This window comes from Coenobita brevimanus, chromosome 103 (assembly GCF_032717465.1).
Source record: "Coenobita brevimanus isolate Jiangsu-jjx chromosome 103, ASM3271746v2, whole genome shotgun sequence".
Taxonomy (NCBI): domain Eukaryota; kingdom Metazoa; phylum Arthropoda; class Malacostraca; order Decapoda; family Coenobitidae; genus Coenobita; species Coenobita brevimanus.
In genome coordinates, this window is record NC_137056.1 from 8,375,797 (window position 1) to 8,393,032 (window position 17,236).

The 17,236-nt window shown below is 41.1% G+C and overlaps 1 protein-coding gene across 1 annotated transcript in view; it reads right to left on the reverse strand.

Moving 5' to 3' along the window:
- retm (real-time) overlaps positions 1 to 17,236 on the reverse strand; it is a 247,637-nt gene that overhangs the window by 29,367 nt on the left and 201,034 nt on the right. The window contains exons 13-14 of the mRNA XM_080284937.1: positions 10,112 to 10,243; positions 9,682 to 9,826 (exon numbers count right to left, since the gene is read on the reverse strand). Of these exons, the coding sequence (XP_080141063.1) occupies positions 9,682 to 9,826; positions 10,112 to 10,243 (277 nt within the window). The remainder of the gene's footprint in view (positions 1 to 9,681; positions 9,827 to 10,111; positions 10,244 to 17,236) is intronic.

Genomic DNA, 17,236 nt, shown 5'->3' on the forward strand with positions numbered 1-17,236 from the left:
TCCCAGGCCAATCTGCACATCTTCCTCATCCATCCTACCACTATCTCTCCCTCATGCTTCAGCATTTCATCACACACTCCATCAATTCCTGGGGCTTTCCCCATTTAGACTTTCTTCATTGCTTTCACAATTTCCATCCTACTGATTTCTTTCTCTCTTCTCTCATCCCTCTGTCTCCAAGCCATTCCGCAGCCACATATACTTGTATTATTTTCATTCTCTATGCTCAATAATTCCTTAAAGTGTTCTCTCGATCTGCACACTTTTGACTCAGGTAAAAGTAATAATTTTATTCATTATCTTCTAATCCTGTGTTGCCTAATGAGGGGCGTGGGAGCCCCGGGCTAGGCAAGTTGGTCCTGACATTAAGATTAGAGTGACCAGCCTCACTCATCCCTCAATGGCATTACGTGAGCAAGAAACCCCAACCACTCCTTAGATATAAACCTGCCCAGGCTCAATCTGACTGGAGTGCCTTAATAACCCACTAAACCACCAGGCCCCATAATATGGTGATATGGTTACTACCTGGCATAGTAAATGGTTTCCTGGTGTACAGGAAACCATTTGGCTTGTCACTCAGTGCAGAGTCACCCATACACATAAGAAAGAGGAGAGAATGAAGGAAAGAATGACAGATGAGGAAGGAAGGAAAGAAGGAAGGAAGAGAGGAATAAGCAGTCACCCGTGAGCAGCACTACATCAAGTATCATGTTGCTTTTAATGTATCAAAAACTGAGTTCTTAATCTTTCAACCCATCAAAATCTACCGCAGGAATATCCTCTAATTTTTAACCTCTAAATGGCTGTGGGTTCAGAAATTTGTGGGCTCCCCTGGCTGGTCCCTGGACCATTTCTTTCTATTTATCTATTTATTGCAAGACACCTTAATCCCGTCAGGGGTGGCCACAAACAAACAAATCGCCTCCATGTCACCCTGTCCCCCACCATTTCACTGCCCCGCTTCCAGCTTACACCCCCCTCTCTCATATACCTCTCCACTCCATCCCCCCCTCCCATCCTTAGCCTCCCCCTCCCTCTCCCCCTCTTCACCTCACTCACATACACTCTCCTCGTCAGTCTCTCACTCTTCATCCTCTCCACATGGCCAAGCCACCTCAATGTGTTTCTCCTAACGCCTGCTATCACATCCACATCCTCACCACAACCCTCCTTCACTGCCTCAATTGTCAGTCTGTCACTCCATGTGACTCCACAGGCTCCTCTCAAATAACCCATTTCCACTGCTCTCACTCTTGACTTGTGTCCCTCAAACAAGGTCCAAAGCTTCACTTCCATACGTTAGAGCTGGTATCACAATACTGTCATGTAGTAGCTTTTTCACTTCAGTGCTCACTTCCCTGTTTCTTATCAGTGCTTTCAAAGAACCAGCAACTTTTCTCCTTTGCTGTACCCTTTCAAGCACTTCAACCCCTAAACTTCCATCCTTACCCATCACACTACCCAAGTACTTAAATGCACTCACATTTTCCATTTTCTCCTCATTCAACCTCACTGTACATTCACTGACTTCACTTCTCTCAAAGACCATAACTTTACTGTTCCCTACATTCACCTTTAGATTCCCTTTCTTACACACTCTCCCAAACTCATCCACCACACCTTGCAGCTCCCCTTCATCTTCACTTAACAACACAGTATCATCTACAAACAATAGTACAGGGAGTTTCCAAACATTGCACTCTCTCACTTGGGCGGCTCCAACATCCACTGCCCTACCTTGTATCTCTTATATTACCCAATCCATATAAAGATTGAACAACCATGGAAACATGACACATCCCTGTTTCAATCTAACCTTTAAATGGAAAAATTCACTCAGTTCACTATCCACACGCACAACAGCCTTAGCACCCTCATACATACTCTTCACGGCCTTCAGCAACTTCCCATCTACTCCATATATTCTTGATACTTTCCACAATCCTTGTCTATCCACCCTGTCATATGCTTTCTCCGAATCCATGAAGGCAGCATACAACTTCTTTCCCTTCTCTAGAACTCTTCCACTAAAGGGCGAAGAATGAATATCTGATCTACACGACCTCTTCCTTTCCTAAAACCTCCCTGTTCTTCTCCAACTTATTCCTCTGTAATTTCCCTAACTCTGTCAATAAGTATCCTACCATATACTTTTCCTATTACACTAAGAAGACAAATGCCCCTATGATTACCACACACTTCTTTTTCCCCTTTTCCTTTGTACAAAGTTCTAAAATTGATTTATTTTTCTTACAGATGTGGAGAGAATCATCCGGTGCACCTGGCAATGTGTTTTTATGCTTCCTAAACCCATCCCGTGATTTGCTATGATTCATGGAAGATGTCATAAAGTTCACTACACATGTACAGTACCATTAACTTGTAAACACATGGCCAAAAACGTCCAAAAAAAAGTGAATGCTAGAGTGCTTGGGATGGTAAAGCAAGGTCGGGTAAATATACCAATGACCTTCGTTCCCCTCCCATAATTGTTCGCAGTTTTTTATAGCTCACGCTAATTCGACATCACCAACATGTTTACAGTAAAGTGTTGTTCAATGCCAGCAGCCATTTAGGGGTTAAGAATACCCAACTAAATCCTGCATCATCTCTGAACAGACTTTGGGTTTCATTTTCTTAGGATTTTTCTTGGAAAGATCATATTACATCTCTTGTAAAATCTACTTCCAAGAGATTAGTTGTGCTAAGCTGACCCAATGCCTTTTTTACCCCTGCACAGCTGTTGAGTTCATACACGGGTTTTATTCGGGAATGGCTGGGAGAAGGAGGGAGGTGAGAAGACAGGAAGGAATCAGTAGGATGAAAGTTGTGGACGCATTCAAGAAAGTCAAAATGGGGAAAGCCCCAAGAATTGATGGAGTGTGTGGTGAAATGCTGAAGCATAGGAGAGAGATAGTAGTAGAATGGTTGTGGCAGATGTGCAGATTGGCCTTGGAGGAAGGTAAAGTCCCGGATGACTGGAAGTCAGGTATAATTATTCCCCTGAACAAGTGTAATAGGAAAAGTATACGGTAGGATACTTATTGACAGAGTTAAGGAAATAATAGAAGAATTAGTTGGAGATGAACAGGAAGGCTTTAGGAAGGGAAGAGGTTGTGTAGATCAGATATTCATTTTTAGATCTTTAGCGGAAAAGTGTCTAGGGAAGGGAAAGAAGTTGTATGTGGCCTTCATGGATTTGGAGAAAGCATATGATGGGGTGGATAGACAAGGATTGTGGAAAGTATTAAGAATATATGGAGTAGATGGGAAGTTGTTGAATGCTGTGATGAGTATGTATGAGGGTGCTAAGGCTGCAGTGCGTGTGGATAGTGAACTGAGTGAGTTTTTCTATTTGAAGGTTGGGTTGAAACTGAGTGAGTTTTTCTAAATGAAGGTTGGATTGAAACAGGGATGTGTCATGTCGCCATGGTTGGTCAATCTGTATATGGATGGGGTTATAAAAGAGATACAAGGTAGAGGGCAGTGGATGTTGGAGTGGCCCTAATGAGAGCAGGCAGTGTTTGGAAACTCCCTGTACTGTTGTTTGCAAATGATACTGTGTTGTTAAGTGAAGACAAAAGGGAGCTGCAAGGCTTGGTGGATGAGTCTGGGAGAGTGTGCAAGAAATGAAATTTAAAGGTGAATGTAGGGAACAGTAAAGTTATGGTCTTCGAGAGAGGTGAAGTCAGTGAATGTACAGTGAGGTTGGATGATGAGGAAATGGAAAATGTAAGTATGTTTAAGTACTTGGGTAGTGTCATGAGTAAGGATGAAAGGGTACAACAAGGAAGAAAGGTTGCTGGTTCCTTGATGGCAGTGATAAGAAACAGGGAAGTGAGCATGGAAGTGAAAAAGTTATTACATGACAGTATTGTGATACTAACTCTGACCTATGGAAGTGAAGATTGGATGTTGTTGGAGGGACACAAGTCAAGAGTGAGAGCAGTGGGAATGAGTTATTTGAAAGGAGCCTGTGGAGTCACATGGAGAGACAGACTGACAAATGAGGCAGTGAAGGAGCGTTGTGGTGTACATGTGGATGTGATAGGAAGCATTAGGAGAAACACACTGAGGTGGTTTGGCCATATGGAGAGGATGGAGAGTGAAAGACTGATGAGGAAAGTGTGTGTGAGTGAGGTGGAGGGGCAGAGAGGGAGGGGAAGGCCAAGGATGAGATGGAGGGATGGAGTGGAGAGGTATATGAGAGAGGGAGATGTGAATTGGGAGCAGGGGAGTGAAATGGCGGGGGACAGGGTGATGTGGAGGCGCTTTGTTTGTGGCCACCCCATATAAGGGATTAAGGTGTCTGGCAATAGATAGACAGATAGCAGAGTACAACTCTCATGTATGGGAAGGCTCCCCACATACAGCTCTTCACGACAAAGTGGAGTGAAAAGCTTTTCGTCTCATTAAATCTCCTCCTCTTACTGGCTCCCTTCAAACTCTATCTCTTCACTGCACTGTTGCATTTTTATCTCCTTTCTATCGCTACTTAAATGGCCACTGCTCCTCTGAACTGTCTGCTTGCACCCCTTCACCACTAAGGCGGGTGCAAAGCACCCATCTAGCGGCAAACTTTCATCTCTTTTCTGTTGAACTCTCTAATGCAAGAGTTAACCGTTACTCCCGGTCCTTCATATACACAACAAGTCAACTCTGGAACTGTCTTCCTCTGCTGTATTTCCTACTGCCTATGACCTCCAGTCTTTTAAATGCATTGTGTCCAGGCACCTCAAAATGAATGTATCTTGAATTTGGCTCTCTATTACAGTAATCTCTTGATTATCCGGACGAACAATCCATTACCTGCACACTGTGACTGGCTGTTCAAAACCATTATTCGTACAGTTTTTCACATTATCTAGACAAAATGCATGCCTCCCAGTGGAAATTATGGCCGCATGAACATTTTTGCGCCTTGCTGGGTGGGATTAGCCCAGTGGCACCACTCTGTCTGGCTGGGTAGTTCACCCAGCATCTGCTAGAGACCCCGCTGGTCATTCCCAGTTCCTGCATGGTGACAGTGTAGTAAACAGCACCTCTCAGACAGCTGTTATGGCGGTGCACGTGGTGGTTTTTGTGGTTGTTCCCTACCTGCTTCAGGCCTTGCTATTCCTTGCTTGCCTCTTCCTAGGGTGTGTGATGATGGCCCCTCCACCACGGAAAAGGAACAGGGTAGTACTGACTCTTTAGAAGCAGGAGATCCTAGGTAAGACTGATGCGGGATGGTCGAACCATAAGTGTTATGTTGATTTTATTCTAGCTTACTGTACTGTACCATGATTTTATTCCATTTTACCATTATGTTTTGTGTGCCCACTACATTTTTCTTGTTTTTTTTTTGTCATGTCACTGCATAATATGGCCCTGCAGTGGTGACTGCTTGTCTGTGGCTGATGGGCTTGCCTGACCATGGTAATTGCTTAGCTGCGGTTTATAGGTCTGCTTGACTAGACAGAGTAGTGTTAAACAACAGGAACAAGTGTTGTATGATGTACTGTAGTGGCCTTTTGCTCTGGCTTTCGAAGTCAAGTTATGTACAAATGGGGGGCAGAGGAAAAGTCCATTATCTGGAAGGAGCCACTAACAGACATGCCTTTGGCTCTATTACGTCAGCTAATCGAGGGATAGCTGTATCTTCCTTTTATTTTTTCTTGGAGGGAAGAATTTGTAGGCTTCTATCTTTTGGTTCCTTCTTCTTTGCATATATATACAGAGGTGGGCACCACTACTTCAAAATGTAGCATCACTACCGCTAAACCCTATCAAATGTTGCGCTGCTGCCACTACGGTTACAAACAGAATGTAGCAGTCGCTATCTCTACAAAAAAAAGGTAACAAAAAAAAATATATATGTAAGCACATATTACTGGTGTACACTTTCCTGCTTGGCTATGCATGTTCAAACAGTCTTAAAATTACCCTCTCTCTCCTCTCCAGGAATAATTATTTAAATTTCCATAAGATGAATCTGTGACCAGAATATTTTTTTGAAACTATTACAGCCTACAGGCTCTAAGTATCACTTATTTTCCTTCAAGAACATTAGCAATTCAAATAAGTAAAAAAATTACATACCTCCAGAGGCAGCACATTCTCCACAAATGCATGAACCACTTTCTGTCTGTGCAAGACTGTGTGACAACTCAACTGCAGGGGCTAGCCATTGCCTGTTCCATGGTTTCTGTCTAGGTCTCTCTGGAGTGTTGTCTTCTTCAATGGTACTTTTCTCCCTCTTTCGCTCCTTGGTGCCCATGGGAATACATTTGTTGACCTCTCTGTAGATACTTGGTTGCACACATCCAACATGCACCTTAGATTATACACAGACTTCTTGTTGACAGACAGGAACTTCATTTGGAGAGGACATGTCAGGTGCTTAAAGTTGTTTTCCTTGACACCAATAAAACTAAAATACTTATGCATGAAATGCCAAGAGCTAGTAATGCCACAGTTAGTAGTGTGGGTGGTGCAGAAGACAAGCTGGTTGCAGAAGTCATCATGCAATTGATGAGATTAACTCCATATCCCACTGGCTGGACTGTGATTCCTCATGACTGTCCAGTTATTGTCAGCGTGGCTGGAACCAGCTTTAAAGAATCTGTCCATCTTGGAAGTTGAATTATGTAATTCATTAACAAAAAATATGAGTCATGTCATTCAATTCACAGTTACAGTTACAAGCAGGGTAGCCAGGTTTGGGGGTCCAGAAAATGTCAAATTCAGCAAATCTACATAAAAAAAAACAAATATGCCGACTTTTTTTGTTTACTATTTTCGATTTAAGAAAGGTAGCAATAGGGTTGCGACTAATATTTCCAAAAATTGTAGCAATGCTACCAAAATTGCTACATGTTAGAAAAGGCAGCGGTGCTATGACTGCCACTACAAAAATTGCAGCACCGCTTGTAGTGCACTGCTACCCACCTATGTATGTGTGTGTGTGTGTGTGTGTGTGTACATATACAGTGCTCGACAAAAGTATTGCATGCCCTGCGCCCCTCCTACAAAAGAAACCTTTCAACTATGGAAAAAACATGTAAATACTGCATTATAATTACCTTTAAAGCTTGGTAGGGTTTCCTTTGCACATCTTCATGGACCTGAGATATTTTGGAAGCGAAAAGGCGAGGTACCTCAGGTGCTGGGATGATATACTTGCCCAGGACTCACGAATGCCTGCTTCCAGCTTAGGCAGAGAGCTCACGTCCTTCCCTTGGAGATTCTTCTTTACGAGGTACCAGAGGTTTTCTATCAGGTTGATGTCTGGGCTATTGCCTGGCCAGTCTTTCACGAAGGAGACCTCGCAGTCACGAAGCCAGTTGGTGACAGATTTGGCTTAATGAGCAGGTGTACCATCCTGCTGAAACACTCATGCACCTGTGAGCTCGAAGGACTCAGGTAAATGATCACAAAGCAGCTCCAGGTAAATGTCCTGATTCACTCTGCAGTTCCTGGGATGCACAACAAGCTTCTCCAAACCCTTACCAGAGAAACAACCCCATACCATTAGTGAATCAGGGTGTTTAACTGTGCTCTCCACGTAACGGGGGTCAAGTGGGTCACTACCTCTGCGCCGAACACGTGCGCTCCTTGATTACAGGTAACAGTAAACGTTGCCTCATCAGACCACAACACTGACAACCATTGGTCCTCACCCCAGGGAAGGTACTTGTTAGCAAAGGCAAGCCTACGAAGTCGCTGGTTACGTGTATGAAGAGGCTTTCTCATAGGCCTGTGGCTTGTGTAACCTAGTTCATAGACTCTTTGAGAAACCGTGTGCACTGAAACCTCGCCAAACACTTCCGGGTTGCTCTCCTTAATTCTCCTTGCAGTCACACGAGGATTAGACTCCACTGCACGTTTTAGCACATTAACAGACCTCGGGGAAGTTTTCCTGGGGCTACCAGACCGTGGTTTCTTTGTAGGAACGTCACCACTATTTTCCACTCAGTAACGGGCACACCACCTCCTCACTGTTGACCGAGCCACACCAACCAAATCACTGATTTCCTTCGTGGGGTAGCCTGCCTCCTTTAGAGCAATGATCTGTGATATTATTACACTAGACAATTCACGGGTTGGGGCCATAGTAAAGTAGCGAAAGCCAAAACACTGCAGGTCACTAGGTAAAAAATGGCGCAACAAGAGAGGGAGGAGTGGCTGGGTTCCCCTCTCTCACGCAGCCCGCAGGCAACTGAGGCGCCAGACAACCAGTGCGCAGTAAGGCCTCAGGCTGCCGTGACGTCATGTTAGAGCCCAAAACTTCTGGCTCAATTTTTTCTCCCCAAAAAGGGTGATTCTTTTTTCGTCAAAAGTATTGCAAGCCTTGACATAGGCGCGCAATACTTTTGTCGAGCAGTATATATATATATATATATATATATACATAGAGAGAGAGAGAGAGAGAGAGAGAGAGAGATATAGATAGATATATATATATGTCCATCCATCCATCCATCCATCCATCCATCCATTGCCAGACAAAGGTAACTTTTGCCTGCAGTCCACCGGAATCACATTCAGATGAGCTTGGGGTTTTCATTACAACTACTACCATTTTTAGTTGCTCAGCCAGGGGCAGTGGCACTTCCAATCCCACATATCACCTTCTGTACTATGCAAATCATATCCCTCTTTGTCCCCTTCTACAACACTCAATGAATACATGGTTAGTATTCTTGCTCCCCTTCTCCAAGGGATATCCGTGAAATTTCATTATGCTTTCATATACCAACACATCATCTGAAACCAGAACATTATACTGTATTTCAAAACACTATACTGCCATTAATTTTACACAAACATGCATCCATAATACATTCCCATTCCCATTATCACAGAACCTAAACAAAACAAGACACTATCATCAACTGTTAACATTTTACTACTCTCACAGTAACAAAAGAAAAATTTCATTGACTAATTTACATACAATCATGTCTCAGCATGTGATGGCGTTATGTTCAGGGAAAACTCATTGCATAACAATTTATCGTATACTGAGGTTGATATAACATGGGTTCAATGGGGGTATGTTGTGGATCATGGGTCACTTAACCTGAAATCTAAAAAAAAATTTACCCTTTTGGGCTTGCCTTTGGTGCCCTCGGTAGCATCATGCTTTCCACTATGGGCAGCATCCTTCCCAGACATGATTTTCAAGTCACAAGTTTCAGTATTTCACACACAAAAACTTATCATTCCACTTAACATCGCACACTGCACTACTGTATTTGATGCGAACTTGCACTGTTATCTGGTGATTGCAATGATGCTTCAATGACTTTGCATGCAAGAAATGAAACAAAACGGAGATGATCATAGCAAATGTAAACATGAGGCGGCCATCTTGGTTCAAATGTCTGACTGTTGGCCTGCACGGGAGGCATCATACGTGCATGGGATTATCATATGTGGCCACCACAATTATTGTATAAGAACATTTCACCATTGTTATTGCAAAACTGGGTGTAGCTTTTAGTTCATCATTCTATTGATTTATAACACACCAAACTGACATATACAGTACTAAGGCCTGAGTGTACTATAGTGCAGTACAGTAAAATGTTTTCCATATTTCAAAACACCATAAAAAAACAAAACTATTTTAATACTGTATCCTCCCACCAACACAATTCTACTGATCATCCATGATGGTACATTTCCACTTACCAGAGGGTGACTGAGGAGGGTCAGGACGGGGAGAGAGTGGAACACGAGTACGTAGAACAGAGAAACACACATCATTCTTCATCACATCAAAGTCCCAACAAATGACAGCACCTGGCTCTTCAATTGAGATAATGACCTCATGGACCTGTAGAAAAGCAGATAACATGGTGTAGAATATGCTGACTGACATAGTTACTATGATACAAGTTGATGGTTACCCACTGCATATAAAATGAGAAAAAATACAATCTTACTATAAACTCAATTCACATACTGTAAACGGTTATATGGGCTGGCAAGATCCAGAGTCAAGCCATCTGATTTTGCTGGGGATACATCAGAATAGAAGTGAAGGCTAAAACTCAAGCTCCTCTCCTCCTGTGTCATGAACATCAGAGGAATATTGCTAACAGTAGGAGGAATAACCCACCTGACCCCTAGCGAGTGACACCGAGCGATAGATGGACTGGTCAGATAATGGTAGGTGGTGGCGGCCAGCATCTATTTCCTCCCCTGGCTGGTACAAGCTCTTTGGTACTAAGCCTCCCTCTTGTACCACCGTCTGAAATTGCATATGGTTATAATAAAATTACAGCAGTCATGTACAAATTGTGCTTTGCATTTACATGTAGAGAGATTCCATTTCTTTTTCCTTTAGTGTTTTTGCATGGTTTTTGCATGGTTATTCACTGAACAACTCTTGTACACTATGATCTGAATAAGATGCAACTTGGCTGGATTACCAACAGTAAGAGAGAACAGCTGAGGAAAATAATATAGTGGGTAGGATAATACTGTACATGTAAGGATGATAAGTAATTTAAAGCATGATATGATGGTAATATGCTGAGTATCAGGTAAGGCTGTGTTTGGCTGGGAGTACTGCTCTGGTTTAAGCTATGAAAACAAGACTTGGTTAAGAAATGACTAGGTAGATAAGCAGTAAATACAAACTAAACAGGATTAGGTTAGTTTGATTAAGTTTGGCCTGGAGTTAGAACATTATAGGTTATGTAGGTAAGACAATATATATAGGGTAAGGAAGTGAAGAGTTATGCTTGGAGTAATAAAATAAAGTAAACCACTGAGAAGTCAGAAAAAGCAAGGCAAGATTAGATGATGTAAAACAAAGTGTGGTGAGACTAGGGTGAATGAGTACGTGGATCTATGGGTGTACCATTGTTTGTATTTATATGAACAGACGTTATTTTAATGAATTTTTAAAATGTTATTACTGTACTGATTAGCACTCTGAGTGTGACACATAAGGATAAGGCAGCTTCAGGTGCTTCTTCCACGGTCATCTTCTCTCACAGGGGTTCCTTCTATGTCAATTATTCCGTCTTGTCTTACTGTGGGTGTGATATGGAGAGTGGTATCTATATGTAACTTCCAGCTAAAGTCATAAGTGTGTCTAAGTAAACATAACTGCATGTAGGACCTTTTTTTTCTTACATTGTGTATGCTCGCTGTAAGACTTTTAATGATTCTTTTTTAAAAGTAGTGCATTCTGCTTTAACTGTGATGTACAACAGCATGTCTGTGGGACAGTAGTGGTATTGTTTGGCTGTAACCAGTTTACAACAGCTGCATTTAACCAACAACTTACTGGGTATCATGTCATCACTGCCAGGGTTTTGGCCACACACCTGAAAGTGTACTATTGTACAAGAAATGATGATCCCAAATGCGTTTTTTGTGCTGGAGCCCATGAATCTAACGAGTGTAGAAATACAGAGTCTCCCAAATGCATAAACTGCATTTTAATAAGTCACAGAGAAGCTGATTTCAATTCTCAGTCAGTTGCTCATTTCCCATTTAGCAGAGTGTCCAGTCATCATTTCCCACAGGAACAGAGTAATAGATAACATCAACTTTGCCCATTAAAAAACTAACGATACTCCCATGATTCTGTTAATAACTGGTCTTCTAAACATTCATTCCATCCATAGTACAATGGACCGAGTTAAATCAACAACTGCTTGACATTCTGTGTTTGACTGGAACCTGGTTGTACAAATCTGATATTAACTCTGTTCACAATGCTTTGCCTAAGACACAATCTATAGTAAGTATTCTCAAGCCTGCCACTTACCATCAAGATGGAAGTGTAGCACTCTTCTACTCTGTGGCATTTATGAATGCTGTTTCCACAAATTTCAACTTTATCCCATCATTGTTTGAACTTTTGGAAGTACAGGTATTAATAAATTTCCATCGGCAAACTACTAGAATTAAGACTGTATACAGACCAGGCCAACTAGGCACTGATTGAGGTTTTATTGAGTTTAGTCTGTTTCTTGAAGCATTTTCTTTGAAATCTGGTGGACTGTTTGTTTGTGGTGGTTTCAATTACTGGCTCGACAACCCTCAGTTGAAACTTTTTCCTTATGAATTCCTTAAACTGATCAACCAGAACAGTTTTTTAAAATCATGTTCCTCAATCAACTCACATCTTGGGGAATGTCCTTGATTTGATCTTATTCCCTGCTGGTTGCAGGGGCATATTGGATGTGGAGGTTGATTCAACTGATCCTTTCAAATCTGACCACCCTCTGATAACTGTTAGCTTTGAAATCCCAAAATCCACTTCATATAAAAAGGTTATCAGATTCAGAAATTATTACAGGAGTACTGACCATCAACTTATATGCTGCAGAGTTTGATGCATTTAAACTGCACTGACTCTTCTGATCATTCTTCTGACGATTTGGTGAATACAGTATATATATATAAATAAGCTTAATTCTATCACTGACCATCATTGTCCTGATGTAGAAAAGACTATCACTGTAAATGATAATTCTCTGTGGTCTGATCCATCCATCAGTTCTTTACGTAGACTACATAGGAAAGCTGAACATGAATGGCACCTGCAACAAACCAAACTGACGAATACATTATGTGTGCAAGAAGAGCTGTTATTCACACTGTAAAAGATCAAAAAGCAAAGTGTTACCCTAATATGGTTGATTTATGTGTTGGTGATTTATATATACTGTATAAAAAGGGAGGGGGGGCTGGCTACAGATATGAACAATGTGGTCCATCAAAAGAACATGAGTGCTAATTCAGCTTCTGGATCCGATGCTCAACTGGCTTCTGATTTTGTTTCATTCTTCACAACTAAAATATATATTTATCTATCTATCTATTGCCAAATGCCTCAAGCCCGTAAGGGGTGTCCACAGACAAATCACCTCCGTGTTGCCCTGACCAATGCCACTTCACTGCCTTGCTGCCAGCTCATACCCCCCTCTCTCATATACCTCTTCACTCCATCCCTCCATCTCATCCTCAGCCTCCCCCTCCGTCCCACCCTCCACCTCAATGCACATACTCTCCTCGTTAGCCTCTCACTCTCCATCCTCTCCACATGGCCAAACCACCTCAATGTATTTCTCATACATGAAATGAAACGGACAATATTTCTTTCAGCGAGGAATTCTCAGTTCAATCACAACCTTAGTGTAGGAAAGGTCATGCACTTACATCATTTTATCCACTGGACATTAATAAAGCTAACTGTTATGTTAGAGATTTTAATAAAAAATTCTGTTTACTTACTCCATTTAATGTGTCACAGTCGCCAAATGTGTTTGAACATCCAGAAGACTTTATTTGTAAAACAATCAATAGATACTTCTTTGAAGATAACTTTGCACAGTCCAAGACACATACCTTGCTCTGACCCCTGCTTAAGACCTGGTCTTGGGACTGAAAATATGTTAAACTATCATCCTATCTCTAATTTGCAATTTTTGTCTAAGATTACTAAGCAGGATATACATGTCTAACTTTCACCACTACTTAAACGAAATAGAGCTGTTCCCCCGTTTACTTGGCATACAGGAAATATCACTCAACTGCAACTGCATTAACAAAGATTCATCAATACGTGGTAGGAGACACCTGTAGTGGAATATCTTCTCTCCTAGTTTGGTTAGATCTGACAGTGGCATTTGACACAGTAGACCATTAACTAATGCCTGATAATCTGTATTTTTATGGCATCTCCAACAATGCCCTGTTACTCCTAAAGCTGTACCCATCAGACAGATCTCAGAATATGGTAGTTGACCATGCTTACTATACTCAGACTAAGTTCCCCTTCTGTCTGGAGTGCTCCAAGGAACCATTTTAGATCCAACTCTATTTACAGCTTGTAAAAGTACTGGAGTTTATCATCTCTACTTGATGCACTTGATGTGTCCTATCATTTTTATGCTGATGACACATAACTTTATGAAGATACGCAATATTAATAATTCATTCATTCATTCATCATCCAATCCTACACTGCCCTATGAGGAGCGTAAGAGGCCGGGGCTAAGCAAGTTGGTCCTGACATTTTAGATGAGAGTGACCAGCGTCACGCATCCCTGAGTGGCATTACGTGAGAAATAAACCCCAACCATCTCTTGGACATAAACCTTCACCGGCTCAATCCAACTAGAGCACTGCAATTGCCCACTAAACCACTAGGCGCCAAAATCTGGTTATATGGTTACCACTCAGCGTAGTAAATGGTTTCCTGGTGAACAGGAAACCATTTGGTTTGTCACTCAGTGTAAAGTCACCCACAGGCAGAAGGAAGAAGAAAGAATGAAGGAAAGAAAGACAGAAGGGGGAATTTAGAGTCACCCGTAGGCAGAAGGACAAGGAAAGAATGAAGGAAAGAAAGACAGAAGAAGATGGAAGGAAAGAAGGATGGAGGAGAGGAAAGGGCAGACAACTGAGAGCAGCACTACATCGAGTGAGTGGGTGGTGAGCGCCTTCACCTACTAAGAATAAATTGGAATCCCTAATGTCTGATATCAAGATCTGGATGGCAAAGAGAAGACTTAAATTGAAAGATGGTAAACAGAAATCATTATAATTCAGGGAAACAAAAGGGATGGTGATGTTGATAATGCCCTGACACTGAAGGCTGGCAAGTTACAACTTTATCCAGTCCACTTGATATCTGGGTGAACATTCAATTCAAAACTAAATTATAAAGAACATATTAATGAAGTTGTCAGAAGCTGTAACCTGCACATCAGAAACTAAAATCTATAAAACAGTTTCTACTCTGATGATGCCTCTGAACACTGGTCCACACAATGGATTTGTCTCATTCTGATTACTCCAACTCATTGTGGATTGGTCTTCCAAATAATCTACTAAAGAATGTTCAGTCTGTGTTGAATGGGGCAGCAAGGGTTATCTTTGGTCTTCTGCCAAGAATGTCATCTCTAACTGAATTACACTCATTGCCAGTAATGGCAAGAACAGAATTTTAATGGTGTCTAACTACTTTCAAAGCTCTTATGTTTGGTGAACCAAAGTATCTTGCTGAACTGTTACAGTTTCTACACTGATGATGCCTCTTAACACAGGTCCACACAACGGTTTTTGTCTCATTTTGATAACTGCAACTCATTGTGGATTGGTCTTCCAAATAATCTACTAAAGAAGGTTCAGTCTGTATTGAATGGGACAGCAAAGGTTATCTTTGGTCTTTCACCAAGAACCCAAACTCTAAGTGAGTTACACTAGCTGCCAGTAAAGGCAAGAACAGAATTTTAATGGTGTCTATTTTCAAAGCTCTTAAGTTTGGTGAACCAAAGTATCTTGCTGAACTGTTGAAACTTTTGATGGCATGTGCAGGTGTGATGTTACGAAGCAAAGACAATGAACCTAGAGTTGTTCACCAGTCATCTTACTCTGATCTTTTTCTATACCATCCCTAAGTTCTGTAATAAACTGCCATTACCCATGAGGCAACTGACTTCTGCTGGGTCTTTTAGGGGGCAGCTCAAAGTCTTTCCCTTTTCAAGGAACTATTATCTGGGGAGAGGTGTTGTGATGAATGATTACAGGGATAAAACTACTGTCACTTCTGCTGACTAAGCTTGTATATGAATAATATCATAGTTAATTTTTTTTTTTAATGTACAGTATGTGTTGAAAATGTGTCAAGTGGTAGTGAATCCCTTATTGGAAGGACTGCAGTTTTTGATATACAGAAGATCAGATTATCATCATCAACATTATCATTATTATTATTACTCACCTAATCATCTAATCTTGTGCTGCCCCACGAGCAGCATTGGTGCCCAGGGCTAGGCAAGCCAGTCCTAACATTTAAGATGAGAGTGACCAGCGTCACACATCCCTAAGTGGCATTATGTGAGCAATAAACCCCAACCACCCCTTGGATATAAACCTACACATGCTCATACCAACTGGAGCACCCTAATTACCCACCAACCCACCAGGTGCCATAAGTTGGTTATATGGTTACCACTCAGTGTAGTAAATGGTTTCTTGGGTTACAGGAAATCATTTGGCCTGTCACTCAGTGTAGAGTCACCCACAGACAGAAGGAAGAGGAAGGAATGAAGAAAAAAAAGACAGAAGAGGAAGGAATTATTATTATTATCATTATTATTATTATTATTATTATTATTATTATTAGTAGTAGTAGTAGTAGTAGCAGCAGCAGTAATATTACATGTTCCATGGGTTTGAGCATGTGTGTGTCTGTGTGTGGGGGGGGAGGGGAAAGATTTGTTTCAGCAAATCTATCTAGAATGAGTAAGAGGGACAGGTTATGATGGAGAAGGTTAGCTACGTTAGTTTCAGCTCATATTTGCTGACTGCTGAAAACATGGTCAAAATATCACGTGATACGAATGTTACAAACTGCAAGACAGTAAACAAAAGTGAACAAGGTAGTCAATAAAAATGAAAAAAAAATATATATATATATACAGTATAGTGTACTTCACGAAATGTTTTGCAAGAACCAATAATGGATGAAAAGAGCATGTGACTAACTAAAAATCACATCGTGCTAGGGTGGCTAAGCTGGTAAATATATGCAGCCTAGCAGTTAGTGAACGTGCAGTGTCAGCAAACATCAGCTGCATCACTCTGCATTCTATGCGTCACATAACATTTATGGACACTTGCATACTGCTTATCTATCTAGGAAAGTTATTCATTCTCTACCAAACAACTAAAGCATTTAGTATAACACACAAACAAAATGTATAAAAAGTATGCACACATCCTCCATTCAAAAAAATATAACTACATATATATATACAGTATATGTATGTATATATATATATATATATATATATATATATATATATATAGTTCACTAGTACTATGTATATTTCTCCCTGGAGAACTGTGCTTGAGATTATAATGTTAATATGATAAATAACAGGAAAGCTTTAAAAACATGAAACACCATCTCACTGACTAAGTGGCAATCAAGACCAGGGCATGAATCACACATGAATGTGAAGTCCCGATGAAGCACCAGAGGAAATACTGTACAGCATATCAAGCTCTTATTGCAGTAAGCATCATCTCTTCACACAGAGGCTTTTCAGTTGAGCCACCTGAATGTATTTATGCATGTACAGTAAAAGTACTGTGTGTATGTATGCATGAATGTACATGAATGTATGTATGTATGTATATGTATGCATGTATGTATATATATGTATATATATATATTTACCTAGTTGTATTTACCTAGTTGTGATATAAAGGA